The 27,366-nt window shown below is 32.1% G+C and overlaps 4 protein-coding genes across 6 annotated transcripts in view; 2 read left to right on the top strand and 2 right to left on the bottom strand.

The window, feature by feature from the left end:
* The window catches only part of LOC136984685 (uncharacterized), a 66,672-nt gene extending 58,345 nt beyond the window's left edge, over positions 1–8,327 (bottom strand). For all 3 annotated transcript variants that reach the window (XR_010882221.1, XM_067281761.1, XM_067281763.1), the window contains exon 1: positions 8,230–8,327. The gene's annotated coding sequence lies outside the window, so the exon portion shown is untranslated. The remainder of the gene's footprint in view (positions 1–8,229) is intronic.
* Positions 350–1,213, top strand: LOC136984670 (uncharacterized). Its single transcript, XM_067281744.1, has one exon. The coding sequence runs from the start codon at positions 350–352 to the stop codon at positions 1,211–1,213; it is 864 nt and encodes a 287-aa protein (XP_067137845.1).
* A 6,095-nt stretch (positions 8,328–14,422) lies between the features above and the next one.
* LOC136984669 (tubulin beta chain-like) lies at positions 14,423–17,406 on the top strand. The gene is made up of 5 exons (XM_067281743.1): positions 14,423–14,483; positions 14,570–14,678; positions 14,765–14,875; positions 14,959–15,203; positions 17,068–17,406. The coding sequence occupies exons 1-5, from the start codon at positions 14,427–14,429 to the stop codon at positions 17,404–17,406; spliced, it is 861 nt and encodes a 286-aa protein (XP_067137844.1). The 5' UTR covers positions 14,423–14,426.
* A 3,029-nt stretch (positions 17,407–20,435) lies between these two features.
* LOC136984639 (A disintegrin and metalloproteinase with thrombospondin motifs 6-like) overlaps positions 20,436–27,366 on the bottom strand; it is a 53,274-nt gene continuing 46,343 nt past the window's right edge. Inside the window, exons 18-24 of the mRNA XM_067281706.1 lie at positions 24,638–24,801; positions 24,432–24,567; positions 24,138–24,267; positions 23,315–23,519; positions 23,064–23,240; positions 21,901–22,045; positions 20,436–20,709 (exon numbers count right to left, since the gene is read on the bottom strand). Of these exons, the coding sequence (XP_067137807.1) occupies positions 20,603–20,709; positions 21,901–22,045; positions 23,064–23,240; positions 23,315–23,519; positions 24,138–24,267; positions 24,432–24,567; positions 24,638–24,801 (1,064 nt within the window). The 3' untranslated portion in view covers positions 20,436–20,602. The remainder of the gene's footprint in view (positions 20,710–21,900; positions 22,046–23,063; positions 23,241–23,314; positions 23,520–24,137; positions 24,268–24,431; positions 24,568–24,637; positions 24,802–27,366) is intronic.

Below are 27,366 nucleotides of genomic sequence, written 5' to 3'. Positions count from 1 at the left end.
CTAAAGTTTAAAATTTCCAGAAAATCTTCCAAAAAGTTTTTAGATTTCCCCCAATTTAAAAAAACTGTTTACACAACAAATAATAACCTACCCCGAAGACATGAAACTACTGGCTGACCTAATATGTTACCAATCAGTTTTCGTTTTTGATGGCAAGATTTATAAGCAAAAGAAAGGTGCCGTGCCCATGGGCAGCCCAATGTCTGGGCTACTTTGTGAATTGGTGATACGTAAGTTGGAGCAAACTACTATTAGAACATTTAAAGATGATATCATTTTATACAAACGATACGTGGACGACATACTAATTGTATGGAAAAAAGACGAAAAAATACATTTTTTGAATGCGATGAATTCGAATAACCATGGCCTGATGCTAAAACTGGAACAGCTCAGCGCAACAGAGGTACATTTTTTGGATATCAGTGTTACATTTAAAGAAGGTTCCTTATCTATGAAAGTATATATCAAACCCACGCATGACCCACTATACATTCCCTCCACATCAAACGATCCGCCCACTTACAAACTATCGGCATTTAGAGCCATTATTAGAAGAGCATTTGCCTATTGCTCCAACGTGTATGACAGAATACAAGAGTTGAATAGAATTAGAACCATTGCAACAACCCTAGGATTTAAAAAGTCAATAGTCGAAAACCTAATAAAATCTTACATAACACCTAATAAAAAGAAACCGAAAGGGAATTCAAACGAAGAAATAACTAAATTCACGTACAGAGAAGGATTGTCCACGATAATGAAGGAAATAGCCAAATGTAAGAATGCAAAGCTGATTTATAAGCGGGCACCCACCATCTACAGTGCCCTCAGGAACGACAAAGATAGCACAAAAGCGGATGAATGCTCTGGGGTCTATAAAATACCATACGAAAATGATCAATTGGACCTGAATAAAGAATACATAGGAGTCACTAACAGAGGCTTAAACAAAAGACTAAAAGAACATATGTATGACATCAGTAAAGGGCACTGCACTACCACCTTATCAAGAATGGCACAAACGGAGGGATCAGTAATTAATTGGAATGAAGCCAAAGTTATCAAACAAGTGCACTCACCATCGTTAGCTCTAACCATGGAAAAATTTGAAATATACAAATCAGGGACAACAGGTAGATGTTTGAACTATAAAGACGCAACAAATTTGCCAACTGCGTGGAAATTCATGATTGACAAACACCCCATTTAATCAAGCATACAGCATATCCTCATCCCGTATAAATTATAGATATATATTATGTTGGCTTACGTCCCTTAAATTATTATTTAGCAGATCAATATGTTTATTTAATTAATTGTATTAATGTTTTTTATTATTGTTTATATTTTATATTTTACATGGAATGTTCCAATGGTTTTTTAAAATTTGAAGTATCGTGCGCATATATATTCGAATCTGCACGAGATAACATTCCAGAAGTAAAAAATTGCTTGAAGATGACCTGTGGAACAGGTGGAAAACGTTTGCATTAGTAAATTAATAATTTCTCAGAGGTATAAGGTGTCTGAGTAGTAAAATAATAAATCATAATAGAGAAATAATTATACCAGTATAATAAGCATTTTACCTGTAATTAACTATATGTGTACAATATCTTGCTTATTTTGTTAATACAGGTACACTATAGCAGGGATTCCCAAACTTTCTCATATATTGATCACTTTAGAAAAATTTGTTTTCATTGATCCCCTTCAATATTATATATATTATATATAAATATATATATGCCATAGTCTCTTACAAAACTTTTAGAAGCATCTTCCCACACTTATTTAAGAGCAAAATTTTTAATATTTGCAAAGTTGTATTGACCCCTAAGGAGTAAATACTAACCCCATTGGGAAACCTGTACTATAGTATCCCATATAACTTTTCTAAATACATATATAATATGGTGTTTGCATGTTTGCACAATGTTTCACTTCATAAAATATAAGATGAACATTAACTAATGTATTAACTTATAAGAACTAAATAATTTCAGAAGGACACTACAGACCAAATATGCCTGAAGAATGACAAAATGAAATATTCCATTACTTAAAGAGATTCGATTTCTTTTGTCTATGGATATCCTGACTAATTCAAGTTTCAGGCCTACGCACAAACTTCCAGAATTAGTCTTGATATCCATAGACCAAAAGTAAGAAAAATCAAAGCGTTATCAGAAATTATACTATTTAAAATATATGTTGATGGCTGTTTTATATTATATAATATGTTAAAAAATAAAGCAGGTAATATATTAAATTCAGTAAATATTAAACAACCACTCACCACACCGGGATGTATTTAATGACAAATTCTAAATCAATTAAGGTGTGTTTTGTTAGTTTTTGTCATCTACACATCATAATTGGTTCAGAATATGTCATTCAGTAAATATTATTGATAACAAAGTAAAGTTTGAATAGAAGAAAAAAAAATTCAAAATTGGTGTTTCTAGATTTAACTATTAAAGGGGAATAAAGATTAATATTTTAAAAATTTGCAAAATTCATAAGGATAATCTCCATAATACAAAATTTCATAGGGTTCAAAGTCAACAATAGTATAAATATCAGGTAAAATTTCCAAGGATTTCCAAAGAACTCAAAAATAACCTTTTTGATAAGGGAACTTTGACTATTAGAAAACAATCAGTCTTTTGTCATAAGTTTCTAAGTTCCTAATAAAAATTATATACAGTATATCAATAATCTGATACATACAGGGCTAGAATAATATCAAATTAAGGAAATTACCAGATTATTGGAAGTAAGGTAAATTCAATGGCACATGAATGAATTTGATAGCATAGAACTATTAATGACACAGCAAAACACAAGTTGGACTGTTGATCAAAACATCTGTGCATGCTGTCATTGCCAATAATAACTGATGGATTCTCACTAAATTTAATATGGAAAATTGAAGCAACCATGGGAAATTTAGTGGAAGATACAGTAGTCTTGGTGGAAAATTTTGTAACACTGATTTTTATATTAATACAGCATTGTGTTAAAAGTTATAATACCTTTATTGATTAACCTAAGATGACAAGCCTAAGAATCTTTAATATCTTACTGAGCTTGAATACTCAATCTTAGGCTTGATACCATGCCATATTTAGTAGGAAGGCATTCAAATTTAGTGGGAACTGGAGTTTGAACTAGTGGGAAGTTTGTCTATGACTTGGCAACATTCAGGTAATACCAGAGAGTCAATTGACACTAAAACAAACAAACACCATACATACATACTCCAGCAGATAGTATTTAATGGAATTACAAACATTTTTGGCAAGATTAAGAAGCTTTCCTCAGTTAAAAAAGCTGTTCCATATATAGAACAAGGATAAATGTATTCAAAAACTGGGAAACATTCCAAACAGAATATGACATGATTTGAAAATTAATGATAAAATAAATGACAAAAAATATTACAAGCTTTACAAATGATAAATACAATGAAGTTAATATAAATTTTTATAAATAAAAATATTAAAAAATAACGTAAGAACTGATGTTACACGGATGTCTCATAGGTTTATGACACAATTTGAAAATTACAAGATTAAATAAATGACAAAAATCAATATTTACTTTCTAAATGATAAATAAATCAAATTGAATAATATAAGGAAATCATACAGGAATATTATTATTCCAGTATGATAAGTTCTCTGTAGCAATTTTGTGCTTAATTTTAATTCCAAAGAACATACAATGAATAATATAAATTTCCTAAAAACAAAAATACTAAAATTAATATAGGAACTGAAGTTAAATATAAATGTGTCATAGGTATATACGTTAAGAATATATAGAATGTTCTGCCATGCTTATGATAAAGAAATGTTGTTGTTATTAATGCAACCTCTATTGAATTTAGCTTTATATATTTCTATAGCTTTGATTGTTCATAATTTCTTTCTATCAAATATCTTTTGCAAAAGCCTAGTTTCATTCTAACAAGGGGACACCCTGGGCTCTGATTAACATTGGGCCAGTGCTGAAACAAGGGTATCCGCACACCATTACCAACCCAGAAGATCTTGCCAATATACTCAAACGGTTACCAACACCTCCGAAATTTATAACCGTACTAGACTTTAAATCTTTATATCCTTCTATCAAACTCCCACCGGTATTTTGCGCAATAAGGGATACACTCATGAGCATCACTCAAGACAGCACGTTACAACCTAACATCCTAGAAATGGCACACCTGATCTGCTTTAACTCGTTCTTTAAATTCAACGGCATTACGTACCAACAACAACGGGGTGTACCTATGGGAAGCTCAATTGCTGGGGACTTCTGCGAGCTTGTGGTCAGAAAACTGGAATCAGAAGTCATTTCTTCTCAACACTCACATATCCTCCTTTACCAAAGGTGTATCGATGATATCCTTATATTATGGAAGGACATCCCAAATATCCAAGCCTTAGTTGACACCTTCAACGACAACCCATATGGATTAACAGTAGAACTGGACCAAGCCCACCATACCCAAGCACACTTCTTGGACATTTACATCACCATAGAAGGATCTTCCATCAATACGCAAGTCTATTCACAAACCATCTACCGAACCTCTATACATTCCCACATTCTCCTGTGATCCTCCGCAGTACAAGATGGCAGCCTTTAAGGCATTACTCAAAAGGGCCCTCACCCATTCCTCCTCACAAGCTGCCTTCAACTCGAAAATGCGGCACATCAAGAGGATAGCTAAGCAACATGGATATCACAACACTGCACGCAAAAACAACTTTGAGGTCCTACGACTTCTTCCCACCCACACCCCTCCTTCCAATGGTTCCCCACCTAAATATATACCGATCACCTACAATCCGGCACTGAAGGCCATATACTACCAAATAGCGAAGAAAAAGGACATCCGCTTAGCTTTCAGGAGATGCCCAACGATTTTCGAGTGGCTTAGGAACGGAAAAGACGCTCCGGATAGAAACAGACTTCCGGGAATATACTCTATACCCATCACCGACCATAGGGATAACAGCAAAGCCATCTACATCGGATCCACCAACCGCAACATACAAACGAGGATTAATGAGCACAAAGCGGACATATTACACCATAGACAAAACACCGCCCTAGCAGTCTATTCATCCGACCCAGAAATAGAGCCTCTTTTCACCCGTGCCGCTATTATTCACTCCACGTTTCGACAAGATCACCTCAAATGGCTTGAAGCTATATACATCTTACTCAACACCCGCAGCAACACACACTGCATCAATTTTAAAAAGGAGGTCAACTTATCATCAGCTTGGGAAGCCTTTCTCAACAGATCCCTGAAGTAGCGCTATACTTACATCGCGCAAGTCTAATATGACGACATCGGCTGCACGCAACAGTGTTCCAGAACGCAATTTTTTCTAAATCAACGATCAACTTCAAAGGGATATTTAAATTTTGTAGAACAGAATTCCGTTACGCCTGAGGAAGAACCCAACGAGGTTCGAAAACGTTTGCAATTACAGAGAAAGAGAGAAGAAGCACACCAGTAAAAGGCACTACAGTTGTTGATTCTGATATATATATGTTCTTTAATTCTTGCATTCAGGGATCTGTAAGAGAAGCCAATGTATGTTAATGGTCTGTTGAATCTGGAATCAACTAATGGGACAACGTATATCCCAGGAACTCACAATTATTTAAGCCATCTTTACTATTGGTAAGTAACCTGTATATATAGTAAGACCCCACTTAACGCTGCTTCGATTAATGCTGATTCGATATAACGTGGTCCGCTCAAAGCCAAAAAAATGCTCAAAATTTATGCTGATTCAAATTAACACAGCATTTCATTGATTCGTATATAATACAATTATTCCCAAACATGAACCAATCAGCAAAAGGTGGCAATACGTTGTAGCACTGTCCTTCCCTTAAATCTATGTTTGTTTAGTGCAATTCTGGAAAAAATATTACATCATGGATACCATAGGCAATATCAGCTTTGCTTAGCAAGAATTAACTGATAAATGCATGAATGGAGTGTGGAAGATGTTATGGCTGAAGGTATCCAAGAATTCTCAACAAGAAGAGTCTATCGCTATATCGTTAGGTTGACCAAATTGTCAACCTAATCGATATGGCAGGACTGATGTAGACAAGCAGGATATTGAGGAGTTACTCCAGGTTTCTGGTGAGAGCCTTACCAATGGCAACCTTCAAGAACTGGCAGAACAAGGAATTTGTGTAGAACTGGAAAATAGAGATTCTGAAAACGAAGTACCCAAAGAACTTGCCACAGATTTCCTTAATAAAAGTTTGGTAACAATAACCGAAATCGTTGATCAAATTGTAGCAAATGATTCAGATTTCAAAAGGAGTGCAAAAGCAAAACGAGGCATTTTGGATGCAATCTTCTGCTACCGACATTTGCTTAAGGAAAGAAAAAAAAACGACAAATGAAACTACACGACTTTATTGCAAAAACAAGAATTTCAGAAAAGCCAGGACCTTTATCACAAAAAATGAACTTTACATTTCTGTGTGCATATGTATATGTGTTATTTAACATATATTATTACGCAAATTAATATAAAAATAACTTTAAATTATAGTAAAATTTGCTTATTTTTGGTCGCGTGTTTCCCTTTCCCTATTTACTCTATGTTAAAATGACCTCATTTAACGCTGTTTTGCTTAGTGCTTTGTCCTCTAGGAACGCATCCCCCAAAATAAGTGGGGTCTTACTGTACATTCATTGCCATAAAAATTAGCACACAAAGGAAAGTTGCCATATTGCTGCAAACTTCATATGCAGATACGTAGCAAGCAGATATGGAAATGATTATAGTTATAGCACTCATTGCATAACACCAGCAGAAGACATTAAAGTGTTCTCCTCGACCATAAAAAAGCGTGCAAAGGCATCCCGTCCGCAGACGTCCCTCGCGACGTGTTTACCCATTGCAGAGGAACTGTTTGTATAAACATTAATTTAAACAAGGATTGTCTCTAAATAGTCAATTGTTTCATATGTTAACATTTCACTTTCTTGCATATACCATGCAGATATTCTCTTCTTGGTCTCTAGTCTTCCTCCATTTCACTTCTGCTCCCTAGCTGTTAGAACTACTGTATGTGTCAAACAATTCTATCATCATTGGATGATTACAGAATTGATCATATAGAATTTGGATTGGATTGATGGGGTAAGACAACACAACACATGGGGAATTAGCTAAAGGAGAGTGCCTCCTGGGAGTACTTGTATGGGAAACTATCCCCTACTCAGGTGTTAGACAAATGAGAAAATTCAAAAATTTCCTTGTGACTGTTAGTACGATGCAAATCCATGACCAACTAATTATTAGGTAGTGTTCAGTAGTTTTATCCATTTGACCACTGTGGGCTCAGCAAAATTTGGAGTCCATATCTCATAAAAGATTATATTTAGGACTTTTTAACAGTTCTCATTCATTATATACATATATGAATTATTTACAATACTTACAAACAAAAAGTCTATAGTATCTATAACTATAACTTTACCATTTAAAACTTTACACAATTAATCACTGATTAACAGCCAAGATCTGATACACACAATTTTGGCTTTAAACCAAATGGCTTTCTTCGCTTCTTTCATCTTCAGATCTATAATAATCTAACATAAATGTTATTGCCAACAAATTAACATTGCTGGATAGCTTTGTATCATAATATTGAATATCATGTAAGTTGATTTCAATATTTCTTGTCTTCTGTAGTTTTATCAGTGTGCAAAAATTATTTGTTTAGAAAAGAGCACATCAAAATAAATGTTTAGCATAAATAAATGGAAATTCAAGCACATTCAAATGAGATATCCCAAATTTATGCATTATATAAATATTAATTGTAAAACTGTAAAGCAAGTGTCAAAATTAACAATTAAACGTATTAATCCAATAAAATTACTTGTGACATCTCTATCCTAAACAATCTCATTTATTTCAGTCAAATCAATTTGCCGAATTACAATCATTTAAAGAATTTATTGTATTTTTATAAATTATTTTAATTAAACCATTTCTATTCAAATCCTATGATTTGGCGGAAGAGCCGGCAGACTTCAGCCGCTTAAACCTAACTTTTGTAAATAATTACTTAATAAACGAAAATAAACTAAATTTATTGCACGTTGATTACCGAAAAGAGTTAATATAATTGAAAATTTCATTAAAAATAAGTACAACATACATTGGACTGTATTGACTTTCTCTCGAACGCCATTTTAATTCGAGATTAATGCGGCGCACCTGACGGTATCTGCAGTATTCGTCGCAAATGGTCTCGTTCCTCCGATTTTTATTCCAATTCTCATAAGCTCTAATCTACGCAAATAAATATATTATGGATTTAAAAAATACTGAGAGATAAATTTGATGGAAATTTCTCAAAATCATTATCGTAACCACACATTATAGAATGTACAGTACTTATGATAAAATAAACGGCCGGGTGCTTAAGTATAGTAATAGTTTTCTTTTTCGTTTTTTACTCTTTGTCCTGTGGGCGAAAAGAGATTCTTCATTGCCCATCGTGAGTTTGGCTAGGTCCACAATGGAACGGTCACAATCTGGTCCGGATTATGAGAAACAGGCGCTCGATATATCCGGGACGAAAAATTTATACGGTCGCTCACCCGGATTTCATTACGGACAGCTGACCAAAATTTTCGGACATGCTGAAAGTTATAAGAATAATAGGCTTGTCTCTAGCACTAAACAATAGGCAGAAACGTTATTTGATGTAAATAAAATGTATGGATTATTATAAAGGCCATTATATCTACACATGAAATATATTATAATGAAAAAGTATTAAAAATTTATGATAAATAATGGGGGTCCAGGACTTAAGCCCTATTAATCTTTATGTAGATCCGCCCTGTACACAATACATGTATGCTGACCGGCTACCGCAAGCAAGCATCGCGCTGACTTAAAACGGCTAGCCGCTAGCTGCCAATGTAAAAGGAAACACAAATGATAAAAGAGCTTATACGTTAGAATAAATTATTATTGGCATATTTTTTCTCGTATAAAAAGTATATTGACAGTCAAAACTTTCTCTCGAGCATGCGGCGCATGCTAAGCAAACACAAAGAATTATTCCCTGTCGCTGGAAACTAAACTTAAAGTATAAAAGAATCTCTGATATAAACTATTTTTCAAATTCTTAAAGCAAGTCTAAAATTATACTTGTTACAAATGCAGAATTTCATAAAGAAATTTTAAAGAAAGAATATTGGATTCAGTTGTGGCCATTGTTTCGTATTTTCAAAACAAACACCGGTACAGGTATGTTGGCTTGTATTATGTAGCTTATTCGTTTATAACACAGTTATAGACGTTTATACATATAAACAATGCAATTAGGGTTTATTTAATTATAATTTTATGATTTTTCTAACGTGAAAGTGATATGTTACTCGCTACCTTATGTAATAATTCTGCAGTTAATACAGCAACAGAGTTTTTTGTGTTTAAATATATATTTATTTAATAACTCAGAATCGTGTAAAAGTATTTGAATTTGTAGTAAATTGAATTTAAAATATACACAACATATTTTTCAGACATATAAAGCTTTGTATACCGTATTCAACATGCTACTACAAATTCGAACACCGATCACCCACTGTATATCTAATAAATGTATATATATATATATATTTATTTATTTATTTATTAAATAATTATTATTTTTATAAAATAATTCTTTTCGAAATATTCCAAACCGATTGATGCTTCACGTAACACATGACGTAAAAACATGACGGGATCGTAACACGTCACGCATTGTTAGAAATATAATCTAACAATACGTAACAAATTGTTACAATGTATTATTGGCCTTTTCAATTGTACGAGGCCATTGTTAAGTATAATTTTTTTCGTACGTTCCGCGTTTTTCTTTTCTTTCAGATTTCCTGGAAAAACTGTGATCAACTAAACTTCAGTAATTTACGGAAAAGCGAAGAGGGCTCTCTGTGTTCCGCTTCTTTAAGGTCGCTCGGGTGAGGTTAGTAGACGCCTCCCGTTGGCGTCTTCTGACTTCATCCGAGCAGGCCTTAAAGGAATGGGACACACAGACACCAACGGGAGATGGAGAGGGCTCTCTGTCCTCTCCATCTCCCGTATAGTAAATAATTATAAATATTTTCATTGTGTGAGTTAGGACTAATGAAACTTGACAAGAGATGTCAATCACTTGTGGAGTGACATTCTTTCCAACTCTTGGTGGAACTCTGAGGCAGCCACCTCCACGTGGTGAGTTCTGGGTTGTCGTTCGTCTGGAAATGACGATGGGCAAGCGAAGAGTTGCTTGTTTCCTTTCAATTGAATAATAATAAATGAACACGCCAACAAAAGCAGAAATTACAAAAGTAATTAAAGTTGGGAGAATTAAGTATCTAACTTCGGTATAAATGGCTTTGAATTGTTAATTCCTCTAAGTGTTAATTCATTTGTTTCAATCGTGATCGTGAATTTCAATTAACCCAGTTTAGCTTTTCGACCCGTACTTGTATCTTCTTTCTTCGCCCTAAAGTTACAAACCACTGTGGGTCGTATCACCCTCTAACCAGGATAGAGGATTAATTTCCAAGAATACGCGCATTTTTACTTTTATTTTTTAAAAGTGTTTCAATTTTGACCCTTCAAGTTAACAATAAAACATTTGTACCAAATTTTTATTACTAAAGGGTAAAATCCGATTGTGAACCAAACAGATATTTGAGAAAAATGTCTGCTTCTCTTTTTCCAAATGATTTCATTCCTCTGCAATTATTTTTTTCTAGATATTCTCTGAATTTTCTTTGAATAGTTCTAGCCGCTTCATTTCTTTGTCGATCAACAATATTCTTTTTGTCGATAAAGGGACCATCGTTTACTTCACTAAATTCTTGTTTAGATTCGTCCATTCCTTTATTTTTTTCCAAATTATTCACGTAAAAATTGTAGCTTAGCAGTTGAATCCGAAATTATTCTAATCGATTTTCCAGCATCCAATTCGAATGCTCTGAAATTTCAATTACTGTATTAATTTTTACAATAAATAATAATTTTTAAAATAATTAATTATGTTTATATTGTTAAATATTTACTCAATATTTAAAACATGGAAGATTAATAAAATTAATAATTATATATATAATGTTACTTATCAAAACAACATAGTCTTAAGAATTCTCTTTTAAATTTAATTAGAAAAAATGCTTTATATAAAATTCTATTAGACATTTCATTGAAATCAATTTTAAAAATTTCTTTGGTTGATTACAAAATGATTTTAATTCGAACGATTTTGACAATACAGTATTACTTTCCTGGCTGTATATGAGACTAGGCGAATGCAATGCATTTCCCGTAAATTTTGTTAATTAATCATAATCAATTGCGTTAGGAAGCTTTAACTCCACCGTAATTGTAAATGAAGACATTGCTAGGGGGGTGCGGTAGGTGCGGTCTGCACCGGGCCCCTGGAAAGCGACAGGCTTATAGGGGCCCCAAAATCAGGAAAAAAAGACCCGAAAAAAAATTTTCGGGGGCCCACAAATGTGGTTCCGCATCGTGCTCGGAGAACCCTAGCTACGCCACTGAGACATGGACCCGTATTTTTTGCATATAAAGGAACTCTCGTTGCATTTTTGGATTCCTCGTCTCTATTAATGTACTATACAGAATATGAATCATCTCGAATAATTCTCTAAATAAAATTTGACTTATATTAGACCTTAAAGTAAGTCCGAAAAGTAAAGTTTTTGAAATTTTCTAACTTAAATAATGGGGAAATGAATTTTTCTTAGTTACTAAATATTTTTATTTCATATTTTATCAATAATATTTCATCAATAATAGGTAGCCAGTTAATTAAAACTATAAATAATTAATACTCTAGTTTTTACACCGAAAACAAAACTATAATTAAAAGTACAATCAAAATTAATTAATAAATTAAAATTTAAAATTAAGATGAAATCAATTGAAAGATAATATTTTCGAAAAGTACTTGATCGTGTTGATTGATTTGGTTATATTTCATACTTGGCAGTCACAGTTTAGTCTTTATAAAGGGTTTGTTACGGTTTCCGCAACGACAAAACATTTCGATTTTTAATGTAGAATTGTATATATATATATATATATATATATATAGGGGAGACCGGGGCAACTTCGGCATACGGGGCAAGTTTGTCAATCGCATTTTTTTAGAAACAAAATAAAAAGAGACTCTCTTTAGAGGTTAGGCAGTTGAGTTTTATTGGTGGCTTGTTGAGTGGGGTGTTTGTATTTTTCTCCAACAAGCGCAGTTGAATTAACAAGTAAATTGTCATTTTCATTCAATTTCATGTAATATTTTGCTTCCATTTATATGGAATTGGCATGTTTTGTTATAATTCCATAATAACGAAAGTTGCTTTTCCTGTTAGAAGGATAAAACATTAACTTATTTACGTGACCAGATCATGGCTTAGTACCCTATTCTCAGGGTTCCACTAAATGTTTCTAAATCGTCACTATTGGGGCATCTTCGGCAGCGTTGCCTATCTTAAACAATTTGCTGTTAAGCATATTTCATTTCTACTGTTTATTTGAGTTCACTAATTCATTTTACTTTATATTGCTTTTAACTTGCATTATAATGTTTTCATTTATTATCTGTTTCATTTTTTCGTAATTAATTTTGTTTTTACATTTTCTTTACTTAAATATGCCTTTGATCTTGTATTTCGTTGTTATAATATTAAATAGGTCTTTGGAAGAGTATTTCTTTGTTTTAATAGTGATTTCCAACGTATACATTGTTAATAACACAAATTTATATACCTCCCTGTCTTGCTCGATTACTGTTGCCGAAGTTGCCCCTGGTATGGGGGGCAACTTCGGCAATCGCTATCTCTCTATAAAGTTGTTATTATTATAATTATTTTTATTTCCAAACTGATTTTAACCAGTTGTATGGTAAGGTTACATTCTGGTAGACAATAAACAATGCTTTTATTTCAGTTTACAGCAGTATTTATTGCACAAAGTTTAACTTATTCTTAACATGCCGAAGTTGCCCCGGTCTCCCCTATATATATATAGAGAGAGATACATACAGTTAAATTAAATATAGTAGTATTAAACTACTTATCGACATATACACTAATGTATTTTGCTCAGCGGCCGGATGGCCGAGCGGTCAAAGTTAGCAGCCTGCCGCCCTGGGGGACCCGGGATCGAATCCGGACGGGTCGAAAAATCCCCACGAATTTTTCGGGGGGTGGTCCGTCCGGATATGTCGGTCCCCGCCCCTCACCACCCGGCCGCCCCATTGTGGGCCTGGCTGAACCCATAATGGGCTTGCTACAAGAGGCCCTCTTAGTGCCCACAGGGCGGAAAGAGTTATAAAAAAAAAAAAAAAATGTATTTTGCTCTTTTATTATTATTATTTTTTAATCCTTAGTTCACTAAAGAGTCTTTTAATACATATTACGTTTAGGACGAATAAATTTAACACTATTTAAATTAAACTGTTACTAATATTACTAACGTAGAAACCCCACATCTCTCGTGTTTCTTTAGTTTCTTGTATTGTTTTATTGTGTAAAGACACCGCCAGCCTTTTTAAATCTTAATCTTCGCTACAGCTACTTTCTGCCCAAGCACCGCCGGGCTCATCTGCTACTATAAGGATAAAATTCATCGCAACGAATTTTATTCAAAATGTTACTCGAAATGCAAAAAAGCTCAATTATGCCAATTGAAACTTTTTATAAGGATTTTTCTAAACAGCGTCGGTCTGCACCGACTGAAATGAAAGTTGGCAACGTATTTGAACGGCGGCACGTTCAGTCGCCTAGAACGAACTAGACTTTTTAAAAAACTTTCTGCCCTGTGGGCATTAAGAGGGCCTCTTTTAGCACGCCCATTATGGGTTCGGTCGGTATGGCCGAGTAATGAGGGACGGAGCCCGACATATCAAGACGGACTCCCCCCCACCGAAGAATTCCTGGAGATTTATCGATCAAGTTTAAAGTTGAAATTTCGTACATAGTTAGGGTACATCACGAGAACGTACACCAAGAAGGGATTTTTCGAAATTCCTCCCTACGGGGGAGAGGGAGAGGGTTAATTTCCAAGAACATGCGCATTTTTACTTTTAATTTTTAAAAGTGTTTCAATTTTGACCCTTCAAGTTAAAAATAAAACATTTGTTATTAAAATTAATAAATGAATTACGGAATGATTTAAATCTAAGCTTTAAAGAATAAAAACCGAAAGAATTTTAAATTATAAGCATGCGCAATTATTATTATGCGTTATTCGTGTTCGAATTGGAACAGAGTATTCCTTATTGAATTTTCGAAATTTTCTAGTGATTTTCATCTATAAAAATAAACTAAAATGAGAGAAATAGTTCATATGCAAGTTGGTCAATGTGGAAATCAGATCGGTGCTAAGGTAATATCAAATAAATGACAATTTCGCGACTTTAAGATAATGACAGAAAATGTATCTTAAATGACAAAATTTGCTCAATTCTGTAGTTCTGCGAAGTAATTTCTGATGAATATGGAATCGATCCTACCGGAACTTACCACACAGATTCGGATCTGCAGTTGGAAAGGATTAACGTATACAATAATGAGACTACAGGTTTATTGATCTCATTCTTGAAGATATATACATTATACAGCATGTCAATTTTTATTTAAGTGTTTTATATTCAATATTTTTAATAGGGGGTAAATATGTACCTCGAGCCATTTTGCTGGATCTAGAACCTGGAACAACGGATTTGGTTCGATCTGACTCTTTCGGTCAATTATTCAGACCGGATAATTGTGTGTTTGGTGAGTTTGCCGTCATTTTTTTCTTTTCTTTTTCGAAATTTATTTTGTATATTTTTTAATTAAATAAAGTTATATATATATAGGCCAAAATGGTACAGGTAATAATTGGGCAAAAGGTCATTACACGGAAGGCGCCGAGTTGGTGGATTCGGTTTTGGATGTGATTAGAAAAGAAGCCGAAAGTTGCGATTGCATCCAAGGTTTTCAACTGACACATTCGTTGGGAGGAGGAACGGGATCCGGAATGGGCACACTTCTTATTTCCAAAGTTCGAGAGGAATATCCCGATCGAATTATGAATGCCTTCAGCATCGTACCATCACCAAAAGTATTTTTTTTCTATCTCAATGTAATTATAAATTTGTATTAACTGACATCGACTCATTAAATTTTTCATGATATTAATTTTTTAAAATTGATAAATGTTTCCAAGTTTATTTGATGGGAAATAATTAACAACAAAACTAAACTAGTGGAGAATACAAAAACAGAAAAAATAAAGGAATTTAATTTGAAATTCTAAAGTTGTCCCAGACCCCCGACAAGAGGGCAGAATGATTTAATTTTTATGATATTGAACAAGATACCACGAATATAAATACCTTTTATTCTAATCAATTTTTAATAGGACGCATGTTTTACCAGATACTTATCTGGGACATAAATGGATCACCCTATATATTATAAGTACTTGTTATTGTTCCTAATTTTACATTTTTTTCCTTCTATCCACAAGTTTCCAGAACGTGTTTTTTGAAATCTGCACACGAGGGCGCATGTCGTGGCAGCCATTATGATACTGCTTGTTGTTAGTGTAGGTCTGCAATCTTTTAGTTTTTCATTGGCGACATACCTTATAAAACCAGTTCAGGTAGATATTGTGCAGTGGTTGGCTGCCATAATAGCCAGAGTTCTTTATAAGTGGTTTGAAGCCGTGTGCTATGCACACGAAAACAAGATTCATCGAGATTGTCCGTATATTCAATCGTTCCAGTTACATTTATTTACACGTGATGAAAATTTAAGAGAATGGGCATGTACTACATCCAACTAGATGAAATCTGGTGTTGTTTCCGTTTAGCAAATAGAGGAGACTTTATTCAGAAAAATCAAAACAAAATATCGGATGAAAATAAAGAAATGTTGTTAAGACTTTTCTGAATAAGATCTCTTCTATTTACTAAACGGAAACAACACAAGTGTAATAAATAAGTCCTACTACTAGACAAAGTCCAATGTAGGCAAAGATACAAAAGAAATAGAATAGCCTGTTTCCGCCTGTCACCAGTGAAGTCGCTATGGTCCTAAGAGCGACTACCTTAGAGTCTATGGGAGTCGGCTATCTGGTCCTTATTCCGTGCGCTACGTACAATACCTGTGTACGTCTCAAAAGATTTTGTTGGATATTTTTCCAGTTCGTTGCCGGTTCGGCGGGGTGCAGTAAACATTGAACTGCCGATTGTTTATTTAAGCGTGCGCAGTGGTATCGAGTTCGTCACGTGTATCCTGATAAAAACTAATGCCATTAAGTTTCTAATTGAATAAATTAGAAAATATCCATTTTTATGAAAGAAATCACTTAGAATACCGAAATATCAAAACATTACGGACAATGCTTGCATCCACATTTCTGTTTATTATTACTACTACACAATGAAAGTAACATCAGATCATTATTATGATCATCACTATTCTCACGGGGCACTATTCGGCAAAAACATCTCGGACCAAATAAATAATTTTTTGTCAAAACTATAGCTTTTATAGCGTTTAGTTTGGCCATCCGCTGCATCGTAACGAGCGATCTCTCTGGCCTAGGCATAACTCGGAATAAACGAATTGAAAACGTTCCTTTTCAATATATATGTTTCACTGTTATGTGTTATTGCTGTTGTTAATTTATCACTCATCAGTTTTTAACTAATTTGCAAAACAAAAAAAAATGCTTAATGCTTATATTCTGAATTTTTGCTTATTAAAAGTTATTGAAATTAAAAATATTATTGAAAACAGTGTTTCTAAAAATTACAGTTTAAGGGTTTTGTGGCAGATATTTAAATTGGAATGGAACCTCAAAAATAAAATCTTTTCAGAAAAATTAGTTTTATTATATATAAACAAAAACAGAAGAAAATATAACCATAAAAATACAAAATCGATATCATGTTAATTACCTTTGAAATATTTTATAGGTTTCGGATACGGTAGTGGAACCATACAATGCCACTCTTTCTGTTCATCAATTGGTAGAAAACACCGACGAAACATACTGCATAAATAACAAAGCCTTATATGACATATGTTTCAAGAACCTAAAGTTAACCACACCGACTTATGGCGACCTGAATCATTTGGTATCAGATACTATGTCCGGCGTTACTACTTGCTTGAGATTCCCGGGTCAATTAAATGCAGATTTACGAAAATTGGCGGTAAACATGGCACCATTTCCTCGTCTTCATTTCTTTATGCCCGGTTTCGCTCCCCTGACTTCTGGTGGAAGTCAACAGTACCGGAGAAGGAATGGATGAAATGGAGAAGGAGAATTCGAAGAAGAAGCTCAGGAAGCCTGAGATTTATTATCTTACAAATTAATTTTTCATTTTTAATTAAATTATTTGTATTCATTATTTTCCAATATTCTTAATTATGTCTTCATTTAAAAAAAATCATTATATAATTTTTGTTGTAAGTTTTATTTTATGAATTTTCGTATTAATGCGAACTGATAAATTAAAATAAAATTTGTTTTAAACCTAAATTGTTATGTTTTTATGATTACGGTAGATTAATTTATTCAATTTAAATACGTAATAGTGAAAATACGAATTTATGGGTAAATAAACAAGCCTAATTTATCTGAGGAAACTGTAAAGAAATGAACAAACAAAATCGTACAAAATCAAGGAAACTTACGTTGATGTCACCATTCATCTAGCATCGAAAAAGGTGCTAGATGAGTGGTTTGTCTTGAGAAGTTCATCTATAAGGTGAGCTTTCTTTGACGTCGACAGGGATTTTAAATATTGTTAGACTTTTATTATCTCTCCTACGACTGTTATTTGATAATGTTAGTTTCCTTGTACAGTACTCTTAATGGTATAATACATAGACGGAAGTTTATCTCTGATCCAGCGCAATACACGCCACACGCCAATCTTTAATCGGTATACAGGTATACCTCGACTTAACGTCGGTAATTGGTTCCAAGAGAGGCGACGTAAGTCGAATTTACTTGTGTAGTTACGACGTAAGTCGAAACTACGACTTACGTCGTAACTAAACGCCAATAATGGAGGAAACGCCAATAATGAGCACTTAAAGACCGCTAAATAAGACGACAACACAAAAACACAGATGTTTTCATGGTTCGTTTCCTAGGATTTATGATGATTATACTGTATTAACATTTACTGTAAATGTACATATTTTAATATGATTTTATGTGCTTTCAACGCTTTTCTAGTGATATTACGACTTCAATGTTTATGGCGGACGGATTTAAAGTCGAATAAACTGACTTAAACTTGATTTTTATTTTTCCATATACTTTTTTGACAAACGACGTAAAATCGGGAACGACGTAACTCGAGAGGGACGTAAGTCGAGGTATACCTGTATTTATCATTATTACTCATCTATATATATAATCGAGACGAGTTGATAATAATAATAATAATAATCAGTGCAGAGCCCAAACGGTTAGGTGTTGAAAGTTGAAATTTGGTGCACAGTTAGGGTACGTCACGAGGACGCACACTAAGAAGGGATTTTTCGAAATACCTCCCCACGGGGGAGAGGAACAGGATTAAGTCTTAACACTTCCATCGACAATGGAAGTGTTGGAAGTAACAATGGAAGTGTCAAGTAACAATGGAAGTGTTACGTAGCAATGGAGAACAAGAGAAAGCGACGTGCAAGATTTACCGGCGCTGGAGAAAAAAAAAAGAAAGAAAGAAAAAGATAATATATTAGAACATATTCAATTTTGAAATTTAAACACATTAGTTCGGTTTTTCTCGACCTTTCTTCTTTAGAACATTCGATGAAAATTGAACGACATAATCAGAACAAGTCGTAAAAATCGAACAATATTAGAATATTCGATTTTCAAATTCGACCTTTCTTTAGAAATACTTAGTTTGTTGATGAAATTACTCTTTTTCTTTTGTGACTATAATGTAATAATTTTAATCTTCGCTATCGTTACTTTTGCCCGAGCAACGCCGGGCCTACCTGCTAGTATTACAGATACTATATTGGATATTCGAATAGGTTTTTAGTAGGTTTATCTGAATACATATGATATTTACACAACACTATCATCTTTCTAAAGATAGGTGGATCTGAGGCATTAAAGTGATCAGAAGGTAAATTGCTTTAACTGTGCAAATACAGGGTGTACTAAAAATTTCCTTACTTAAGTTTTGAAAATTATATCCTGACATGTTGAAAAGTTAACTATAAAAGAGCGTTACTGATTTAGATTTGCGACGATCCTAAAAGTATTTTGAACAAATCCATATGGGTGGAGGGTGGAGCCATACTCGAAATGTGTCGAGTATGGCGCTTAATCCAAAGCATCATACTCGACATTAAGCAAAAATTGTACTTTCGGAAGCTTAACTCGATACAAAATCTTACAAATGATACGTGAAGATTTCGAAGAAAAAATTTTCCAAATAAACCTACTTGTTCGAAGGTTTCATAAAATCCCCATCGATTTTTTTAATCATTGCATCATTTCTAAGGAGTTGTGACCATTTCAATTCCCGGATAAAACATCGCCAGATTTCTTCTTTGGGATAGTGGATAGTTTCTAATCTCAATATAAAGGGTAAAGTTTACGTAAATAATTTCCGCAATTTGGATGACCTGAAACGCGGCATTTCACAAGCTTAGCAAATACCATGCAAACAATGTTACAAAGCGTGAGTAGATATACAATCAAGTGAATCTCTGCTTCTAGACGGAAGGCAGACGCTTCCAGAATCTATTATTTTAGCTGATGTTTTGTACACGCGTTTTTTTCATTTACATCCTGCGTGCTGATACGTTTTATTAATAAAAAGAAAATTAAAAATTGCAAATCCTTCATCTTGGACGTTTACCGCGTTGCGAATCGACAGTAGTTTTAGAATGTTTCTCCTGTAACATAATGGTGGTCTTTAAACGAATTAAAAAGTCTAATTAATATATAATTTTTCATTCAAGGTATTGATTACCTCCTATCCGGTGAACGATTCCCTTCTCTAGTTATTGTATCAAAGAATGATAGATGCTAATGAACATTAATGTTATTAAGAAGCAAACATAATTTTATTTGAGCCAAGGAAATTATTTGGAAGTTGATTAAACTTATTAAAGAATGTTCATAGAAAATACTAACAAACTACAAATAACAAAAATTATATTCTTTCTGCAATTTCACTATTTGTTTTGTATTATTCACTTATTTGTTGAACCTTGCCTACTGTAATAAATGTCGTTGTTTAAGAAACTTATTTATCATCCTATCTTCTTTAAAATAATATATTATTTAAAGGAATCAAAACAAAAATTTTAATTTAAAAGATTTTATTCTCTTATAATGTACAGTTGGCAGTGCAAAGCAGTTCGTACTCAGAGTCTCTAGGCTTAAACACATAGTCCTATCCGTAATCTCTCAAACGTCATCTTCCTTCACTTCAAAGAATAAATATTTAATGACGACAACACTAATTGAACTTATTTTGTGCAAGTTTTACAGCACATCTTTCTGAAGTAAGCTCTTGAGCAAAATTTGAATTTTAAAACCAAACTGCAATATCCAGCTTTGTTGACATCTGTACAGACTGAAAGTAAGTTTTAAAAATATTTAAATGTACTAAATACATTTTAAATATAATATTTAATTCATTATACTATATTATATTTAGCAAGAGATGGCACCTAACGCCTAATTCTAGTGCCAAATTACTTAGAATTTAATTAATAATAGTAATAGTAAAATAGGTCAATATAATCTGGCAATTATATTATATTTTAATACATTAATTTAAAGGAAGTACAGATTCCAAAAAAGAATCTGGACGTCTTATTTTGTTTAAATACACCGAACTTCCAATTACCAATGCTAATTAGTGCACGGAAAACCGAAAAACACGGATAATCCAAAATAGCCCTCTAGACAGTAAAAAATCTATTCACTGATTTTAAGTTAACTTCAGTATACAGTATATATACAACCCGACTCCGTTAAATCGTAAAAATTAATTTAAATGATTTAGTTTCCAAAATATTTAGAATTTATATTTCATAAATATGCAATAGAGCATGTTTTAATTGTAAGAAATATAAAAATCAATACCCGCTTCAAATCAATTGCTGTTTCTTTAATATTTTACTAAGAACTAGTTTTAGCGTCAGATACTGTATAAAAATTATATTTGACTATTATTACTTGCTTGACATAGTCTGAATTAGCATTTGTTCATAATGGACCAAGTTAAGCATATTTGTTTTCGTTATTCATAACAATACAAGTAGAGTTCCATTCTCAATCCTCATTGCAGAGGAAGAATGCGCAATAAATAGAAAATGCCAGTCGGATGGATATTTACAGAAATTTTCAGTGTGAAAATTTTCTTGCAACCCCCATCTCAACCTTACATAATTTCCAAAAAGCACCTTTTATTGATATTAAGTTACATTTTAATAGGACTAAAGCTCTTGATCTTCCTTCTCTCTGAAGACTTCTATTTTTTTTTTTTTTTTTTTTTTTTTTTTTTACCAAAGCGAAATAATCATTGATTCATTTAAACAAAGAATTAAATTATTTTGCTGTCTGATAACGTACTGCTTTTGAAAGATTGTTTAAGGCTTTTTCTAATAAAATATTAATTCAAATTATATTTATATTCATGTAAGAGAAATGCCTAAAAGTTTAGAATCGAGAAAGTATTGCTGAAATATTTGAAAAATTAATTATTTAATATTCAGCTGTTCAAACAATTATTAAGATTGTAAATAAAATAAAATTATACCTTCGTTGAATTTTGTACAAGATACGTAGCATTCACGAATAGAAACTGGTTTAAGCTGTGTCAAACATAAATGACTATTCTCTCCTTTCCACGATTTGCATTGAACTTCTCTTCTTTGTTGGCCTTTTCCACAATTTGTATTACACTAGATTTTTATAAAATATGAAAAAGCATAAAAGATTTTATTATTTAAACTTATAAGAAATGTAATAGATTAAAATGCAGTATCTCTTGATTATTATGTTAATTTGTTTTGATTCACCATGATAACTTTTTATGTTTTTAGGCACCAAAGAATTTAGTAAATGTAATCATTAATTGTAAATATAATTATTAGTTTTAGAAATTATAAATTAATTTTTAAATTTACAAATTGGTATTAAAAGCTATAACAATTTTTATAAACTGATAACACTGAAAAATATTTTAATTGCAAGTTAAAAATGTGAAGTTTTACAGTTGCAGATATTTATAGACATTTTATTTACTGAACATGTAGAAATGTAATCTATTATATAGTAAATTCTTTCTAAACATTTTATAGGTTTTTTCTTTCATTTAAAATTTATTGAAATGAAATTTTTAATACGCAGCCATTGAACTAAAGAGTGTGAGAAATTATACTAAAAATCAGTAGCCTATTCAAAAAATAACTAATTTTGATATCAAAATAATATTTTTCCTTAAAATTACTTACAAAATTTAATTTTTTTACTTTAACTTTTGATTAATTTTAGAAAATCACACATAAAACAAAATTTTAATATTGCAAGTCAAGCTCCTGAGAGATGTTCTTTAGAGAATTATTGTGTATTATATGTATTATCAATATTTAGCGAAATGGGTAGATTACTCAATTTCATATTACATCTCAATTGCAACACTCTTACATGCCCATATTGTTCATATTATTTCTTATATCCATGTAAAAGTAATAGTAATGAGACTACGTTTTGTATGTATTTTTAACGAGAAACATTATTTTCGAGTCACTTAGAAGCAGCGGCTAAGAAACAAATTAACATTTTTTATGTGAAAAAAATTTTTAATTAATTGTTTATCAATTTATTTACATAATTTTTATTGAATTATTGAAAATATTTTAGTTTATAGATATTTGTCATCTTACGGCTTCTGATTTGAAAATGTGAAGTTAAACTTACATTTGTCCATCTTCCGGTTACCCAATGGGCCTTTGGACACATTTCATTGTTACAATGTTCTATTTCTGGTGGTTTGTACTTTGCTATACATAATGATGAAGGAACTTTTCTCATACCATCTGTAATCACGCAACTCACCGTTCTGTTTCTATATCCAGTTCCACATTTCCCTACGCACTATACAATACATGTAAATATTTAATTTTGGGTTATTAATAAGCTATTAATTAAATACATATATTGAAATTTACCTTAGACCATTTTCCAGTGTGCCACCGAGTTGGACACGGTTTTTCGTTGCATCTTGTTCTATCTATAGGTCTTTTATTTAGACACAACACTTCATCAACGTATTTCTCTTCTAGATGATCAACTTTCTGAACACAAACTACAGCTCTAGTTTTATATCCTCCTCCACAACTTCGCGAACATTTTCCCCAAGTTCCAACACTCCATCTGCGTCACAGACGAAATTTTCATTTAGAAAACTACTTTATTAGATACAGATTATTTATTTATTAATAATAATTTTAAATATGCAGAACAATTTAATAATATGATCGATGACTTTAATGTTAAATATTTTTAATAATAATCATTAGCGTAACCAAGAGGAAGAGACTAACAGGCTCAAACTCCCTTATCTTTGTAAATAAATAAATAAGGAAAAAGATTTTAATGCACCTGTATATACAATATATAAGAGTTTACAATCCACAGACAACACTAGTGGTTATATTCACAGTGGCATAAGGATGAATGTAATTTTGAACATTTTAACTTTGATTCCTGTAATATCAGTTCTAGTTACGCTACTAATAACACTCTTCTAAAATAAGTATCATTTATATATTAAGAATATAGAAAAAATTACATAGTAAAGAAAATGTAGCCCCTCGTTATATCGCATTGTTTGTCTTCCAAATATAAAAGCGCTGTAACCAAAAATGGATAGATATATCGATTATATCGCGCTTTTGGTTTGTTTCCCTACATGCGCGATATAACGGGGGTTACTGTAGTAATATTTATTTTTTTAAAATCTAATTTATGTGTTTTTATAAATCAATTTACCTAGGTGGACACGGTTTTAAATTACACAGTCTTGTTTTTACAGCTGGTTTACGTAGTCTAACACAATAAATATCACTGACACGACTTTGATCATCTTTCCTAACGCAGACCACTTCAGATCTCGTGATACCTAACAAAAATAGGTTTTTTTTCCATAAAATCGTTATAATAAACATTTGAAATATTAAATTAAATTTATAATTCATCGCTTTTATTACTATAATTTTATAATCTAATTACCGCTATAATAATTTTAATTTTATTACAAAAATCAAGCTTATAATTAAAATGAACCTTTTCCACAAGATTTTGAGCAGTCTGACCAGGGTAAGTATACCCATTTAAATGTATAATTCGGAACAGATTTTATTGAGTCTACTGGTTCGTTGAATTCATATCTAATCCCTTTATTTGGCTCTTGAAGTAATAACTAAAAAATGAAATTATATGTAAATTTATAAAAGATTAATTATAATTAAAATGAATGCTATTGTTAATACCATTATCGTTACTTCTTCGGAAATTGGTCCAATGGCTTGAAGTGATTCTAGATGACTATCCACGCGTTGATAATGGAATCTTGTGCCCGCTACATTATAAACAGCGGGCCAACTTATGGTCCACTTTCCATTGATGGGAAAATTCCCGTCAGATGTTTTCAATGCTGTAAATTAAATATTTTAATAATAATTTTAAGAATAATTTATCTTCTATTAAAATATCTAAAACTTTAAAAATATACAGTAAATTAAGTTTAAGAGAGAAAGCATTGAAGATATGAACAAATCTTAAATTTTTGTGTAAAAAGTTTTAAATTTAATTCTAACTTTCTGAATTTAATTAATTTTCAATTAAAATTGAAAACAAAAACTGTAATTAAAAGTGAATTACTTGTATTAATTAATCTGGTCAAAAGTAATTTAATTGGTTTATTTCTTGGTTTGTTATTTAAATTCATAAAATTTTGTGTTTAAAATATACTTTCCGTAATTTTACTTTAAATATATAAAAACATTTCTTCTATTAATTGAAATTATAAACTGATTTATATTAGGCCTATATACATTCTGAATTTATAAAAGCTTAAAATTTAATTTTGTTAATTTTTTTCAATGCTTCTTTTTATATAAATTAATTTCTTGTACGTCATATCAATGCCTAAATGAAATTTAGTTGGAGAAATGTTTAAAAAAATCTCAATCATTTCATTTTATTTTTGCTTTGGAATAACAGATAAATAATAAAGTTTATATAAACACGCTTTAATAAAGACGAAAGAAATCATTTTATAATAATTTAAGGACAACTATAACACAAATATAATTAACACAAAACTAAATTTGTAGCGTAGTATAAAAAACACTCTCCACTCCTCTCCCTTACGCAATAAACAAACAAGGCTGGTCCCCGTGTTTCACTGACATAAACCAGAGCCATCGAGAGTTTGTATGGTGCCTGAGGATAGAACGGATTCCCCTTATCATTTTTTTTTTTTTTTTGAAAAATAAAATACGTAGACTGTTTCTTTATTAACTTAATTTAAAAAACAGTTTTAAATATTTTATTTTTTGCTAGTAAAAATAACTTCAATTTATATGGATAGGAACTACTATCGGCCCCTTAGTTTTCTCCGAGACGGAGGAAAAATCCCCAGTTCCCCCGCTCGACGAGCATAATCGCCACTTACAACATTAAGTAGAGGGTAAAACACCACGTTACAAATTGAATTATAAGAAAAGAAACATAGATAATCTATATATATATAATCGAGACGAGTTGATAATAATAATAATAATCAACAACTGCCGAATTATCGGGCTAGCAAATGGCTATAGTAATATTAATAATTAAAGTTAATTTGCTACTAGAGTTAGGCGTTAGGCGCCATCTCTTGCTAAATTTAATAATTAGAATTTTAATTAAATATTAAATAAATTTAGGCCTAACTGGAGAAAAGATCGGACCGAAGGTCCGGGTAGCGTAACTGGTAACGTATCTGCACGGATAGCAGAAGTTGCGGGTTCGAATCCCGCTTCGGGCCGATTCTTTTCTTCCAGTTAGGCCTAAATTTATTTAAATTATTTAATTAAAATTCTAATTATTAAATTTAGCAAGAGATGGCGCCTAACGCCTAACTCTAGTAGCAAATTAACTTTAATTATTAATATTAGTATAGCCATTTGCTAGCCCGATAATTCGGCAGTTGTTGATCTTTATATGTAACGGGTTAGTTGTTGTTTATTTAATAATATATAATAATCAGCGCGGAGCCCAAACGGTTAGGAGTTGAAAGTTGAAATTCGGTACGCAGTTAGTGTGCGTTCTCGTGACCTACCCTAAGAAGGGATTTTTCGAAATTCCTCCCCACGGGGAGAGGGACAGGATTAATGCTTAACACTTCCATTGTTGATGGAAGTGTTAAGTAACAATGGAAAACAAGAGAAAGCGACGTGCAAGATTTACAGGCGCTGGAGGAAAAAAAAGGAAAAGAGTAATATGTTAGAACATATTCGATTTTCAAATTTAAACAGATTAGTTCGGTTTTTCTCGATCTTTCTTGTTTAGAACATTCGATGAAAATCGAACGATATAATCAAGAACACGTCGTGAAAATCGAATAATATTAGAATATTCGATTTTCAAATTCGACCTTTCTTTAGAAATATTTAGTTTGTTGATGAAATTACTCTTTTTCTTCTGTGACTATAACGTAATAATCTTAATCTTTGCTGTCGTTACTTTTGCCCGGGCAACGCCGGGCCTATCTGCTAGTTGTTAGATAAATGTAAAAATCTCATTATCGTATTGATATAATTACAAGTTATAAATTAATTAGAAGTTGCATTTATTAAATTAACTTTCCAGTCACTAATTTTTATAAACTTTAATTCATTTATGAATCTGGAAGAGAACACTAAATAAAATTAAACATAAAAATTTGTTTTTACTAGCAATTTATGGACCATCTTCGAGTTTAATCATGAAGATAATTTTCTTTATGACCGAAATTGAGGAAGATGTATAAATTACGCTGAAAACGTTAGTTTTAATTTAAAAAATGTCCTGGGTTACGACGAAGACGAGTCTCTTTTATTTAAATTACTGGTATTAAAATCCAGTTTAAGTGGATTAGATTTTTTATTCATGCTATCAATATAGAGTTTGCGCATATTTTACGTTATGAAAACGTCCATTATAACTTTGTGCATAAGTATAAGCCTAAGAAAAG

This window comes from Centruroides vittatus, unplaced genomic scaffold (assembly GCF_030686945.1).
Source record: "Centruroides vittatus isolate TY-2023 unplaced genomic scaffold, ASM3068694v2 contig_926, whole genome shotgun sequence".
Lineage (NCBI taxonomy): Eukaryota > Metazoa > Arthropoda > Arachnida > Scorpiones > Buthidae > Centruroides > Centruroides vittatus.
Note: the sequence above shows the minus strand (reverse complement) of the source record. Positions and strands in the feature narration are given on the sequence as shown.

What these genes read in the sequence shown, in the direction of transcription:
- LOC136984669 (XM_067281743.1), top strand. Translation starts at nt 14,427, where the DNA reads ATGAGAGAAATAGTTCATATGCAAGTTGGTCAATGTGGAAATCAGATC. An exon ending in ATACAATAATGAGACTACAG is followed by an intron (nt 14,679 to 14,764) that starts GTTTATTGATCT and finishes TATTTTTAATAG; the next exon opens with GGGGTAAATATGTACCTCGA. An exon ending in ACCGGATAATTGTGTGTTTG is followed by an intron (nt 14,876 to 14,958) that starts GTGAGTTTGCCG and finishes ATATATATATAG; the next exon opens with GCCAAAATGGTACAGGTAAT.
- LOC136984670 (XM_067281744.1), top strand. Translation starts at nt 350, where the DNA reads ATGAATTCGAATAACCATGGCCTGATGCTAAAACTGGAACAGCTCAGC.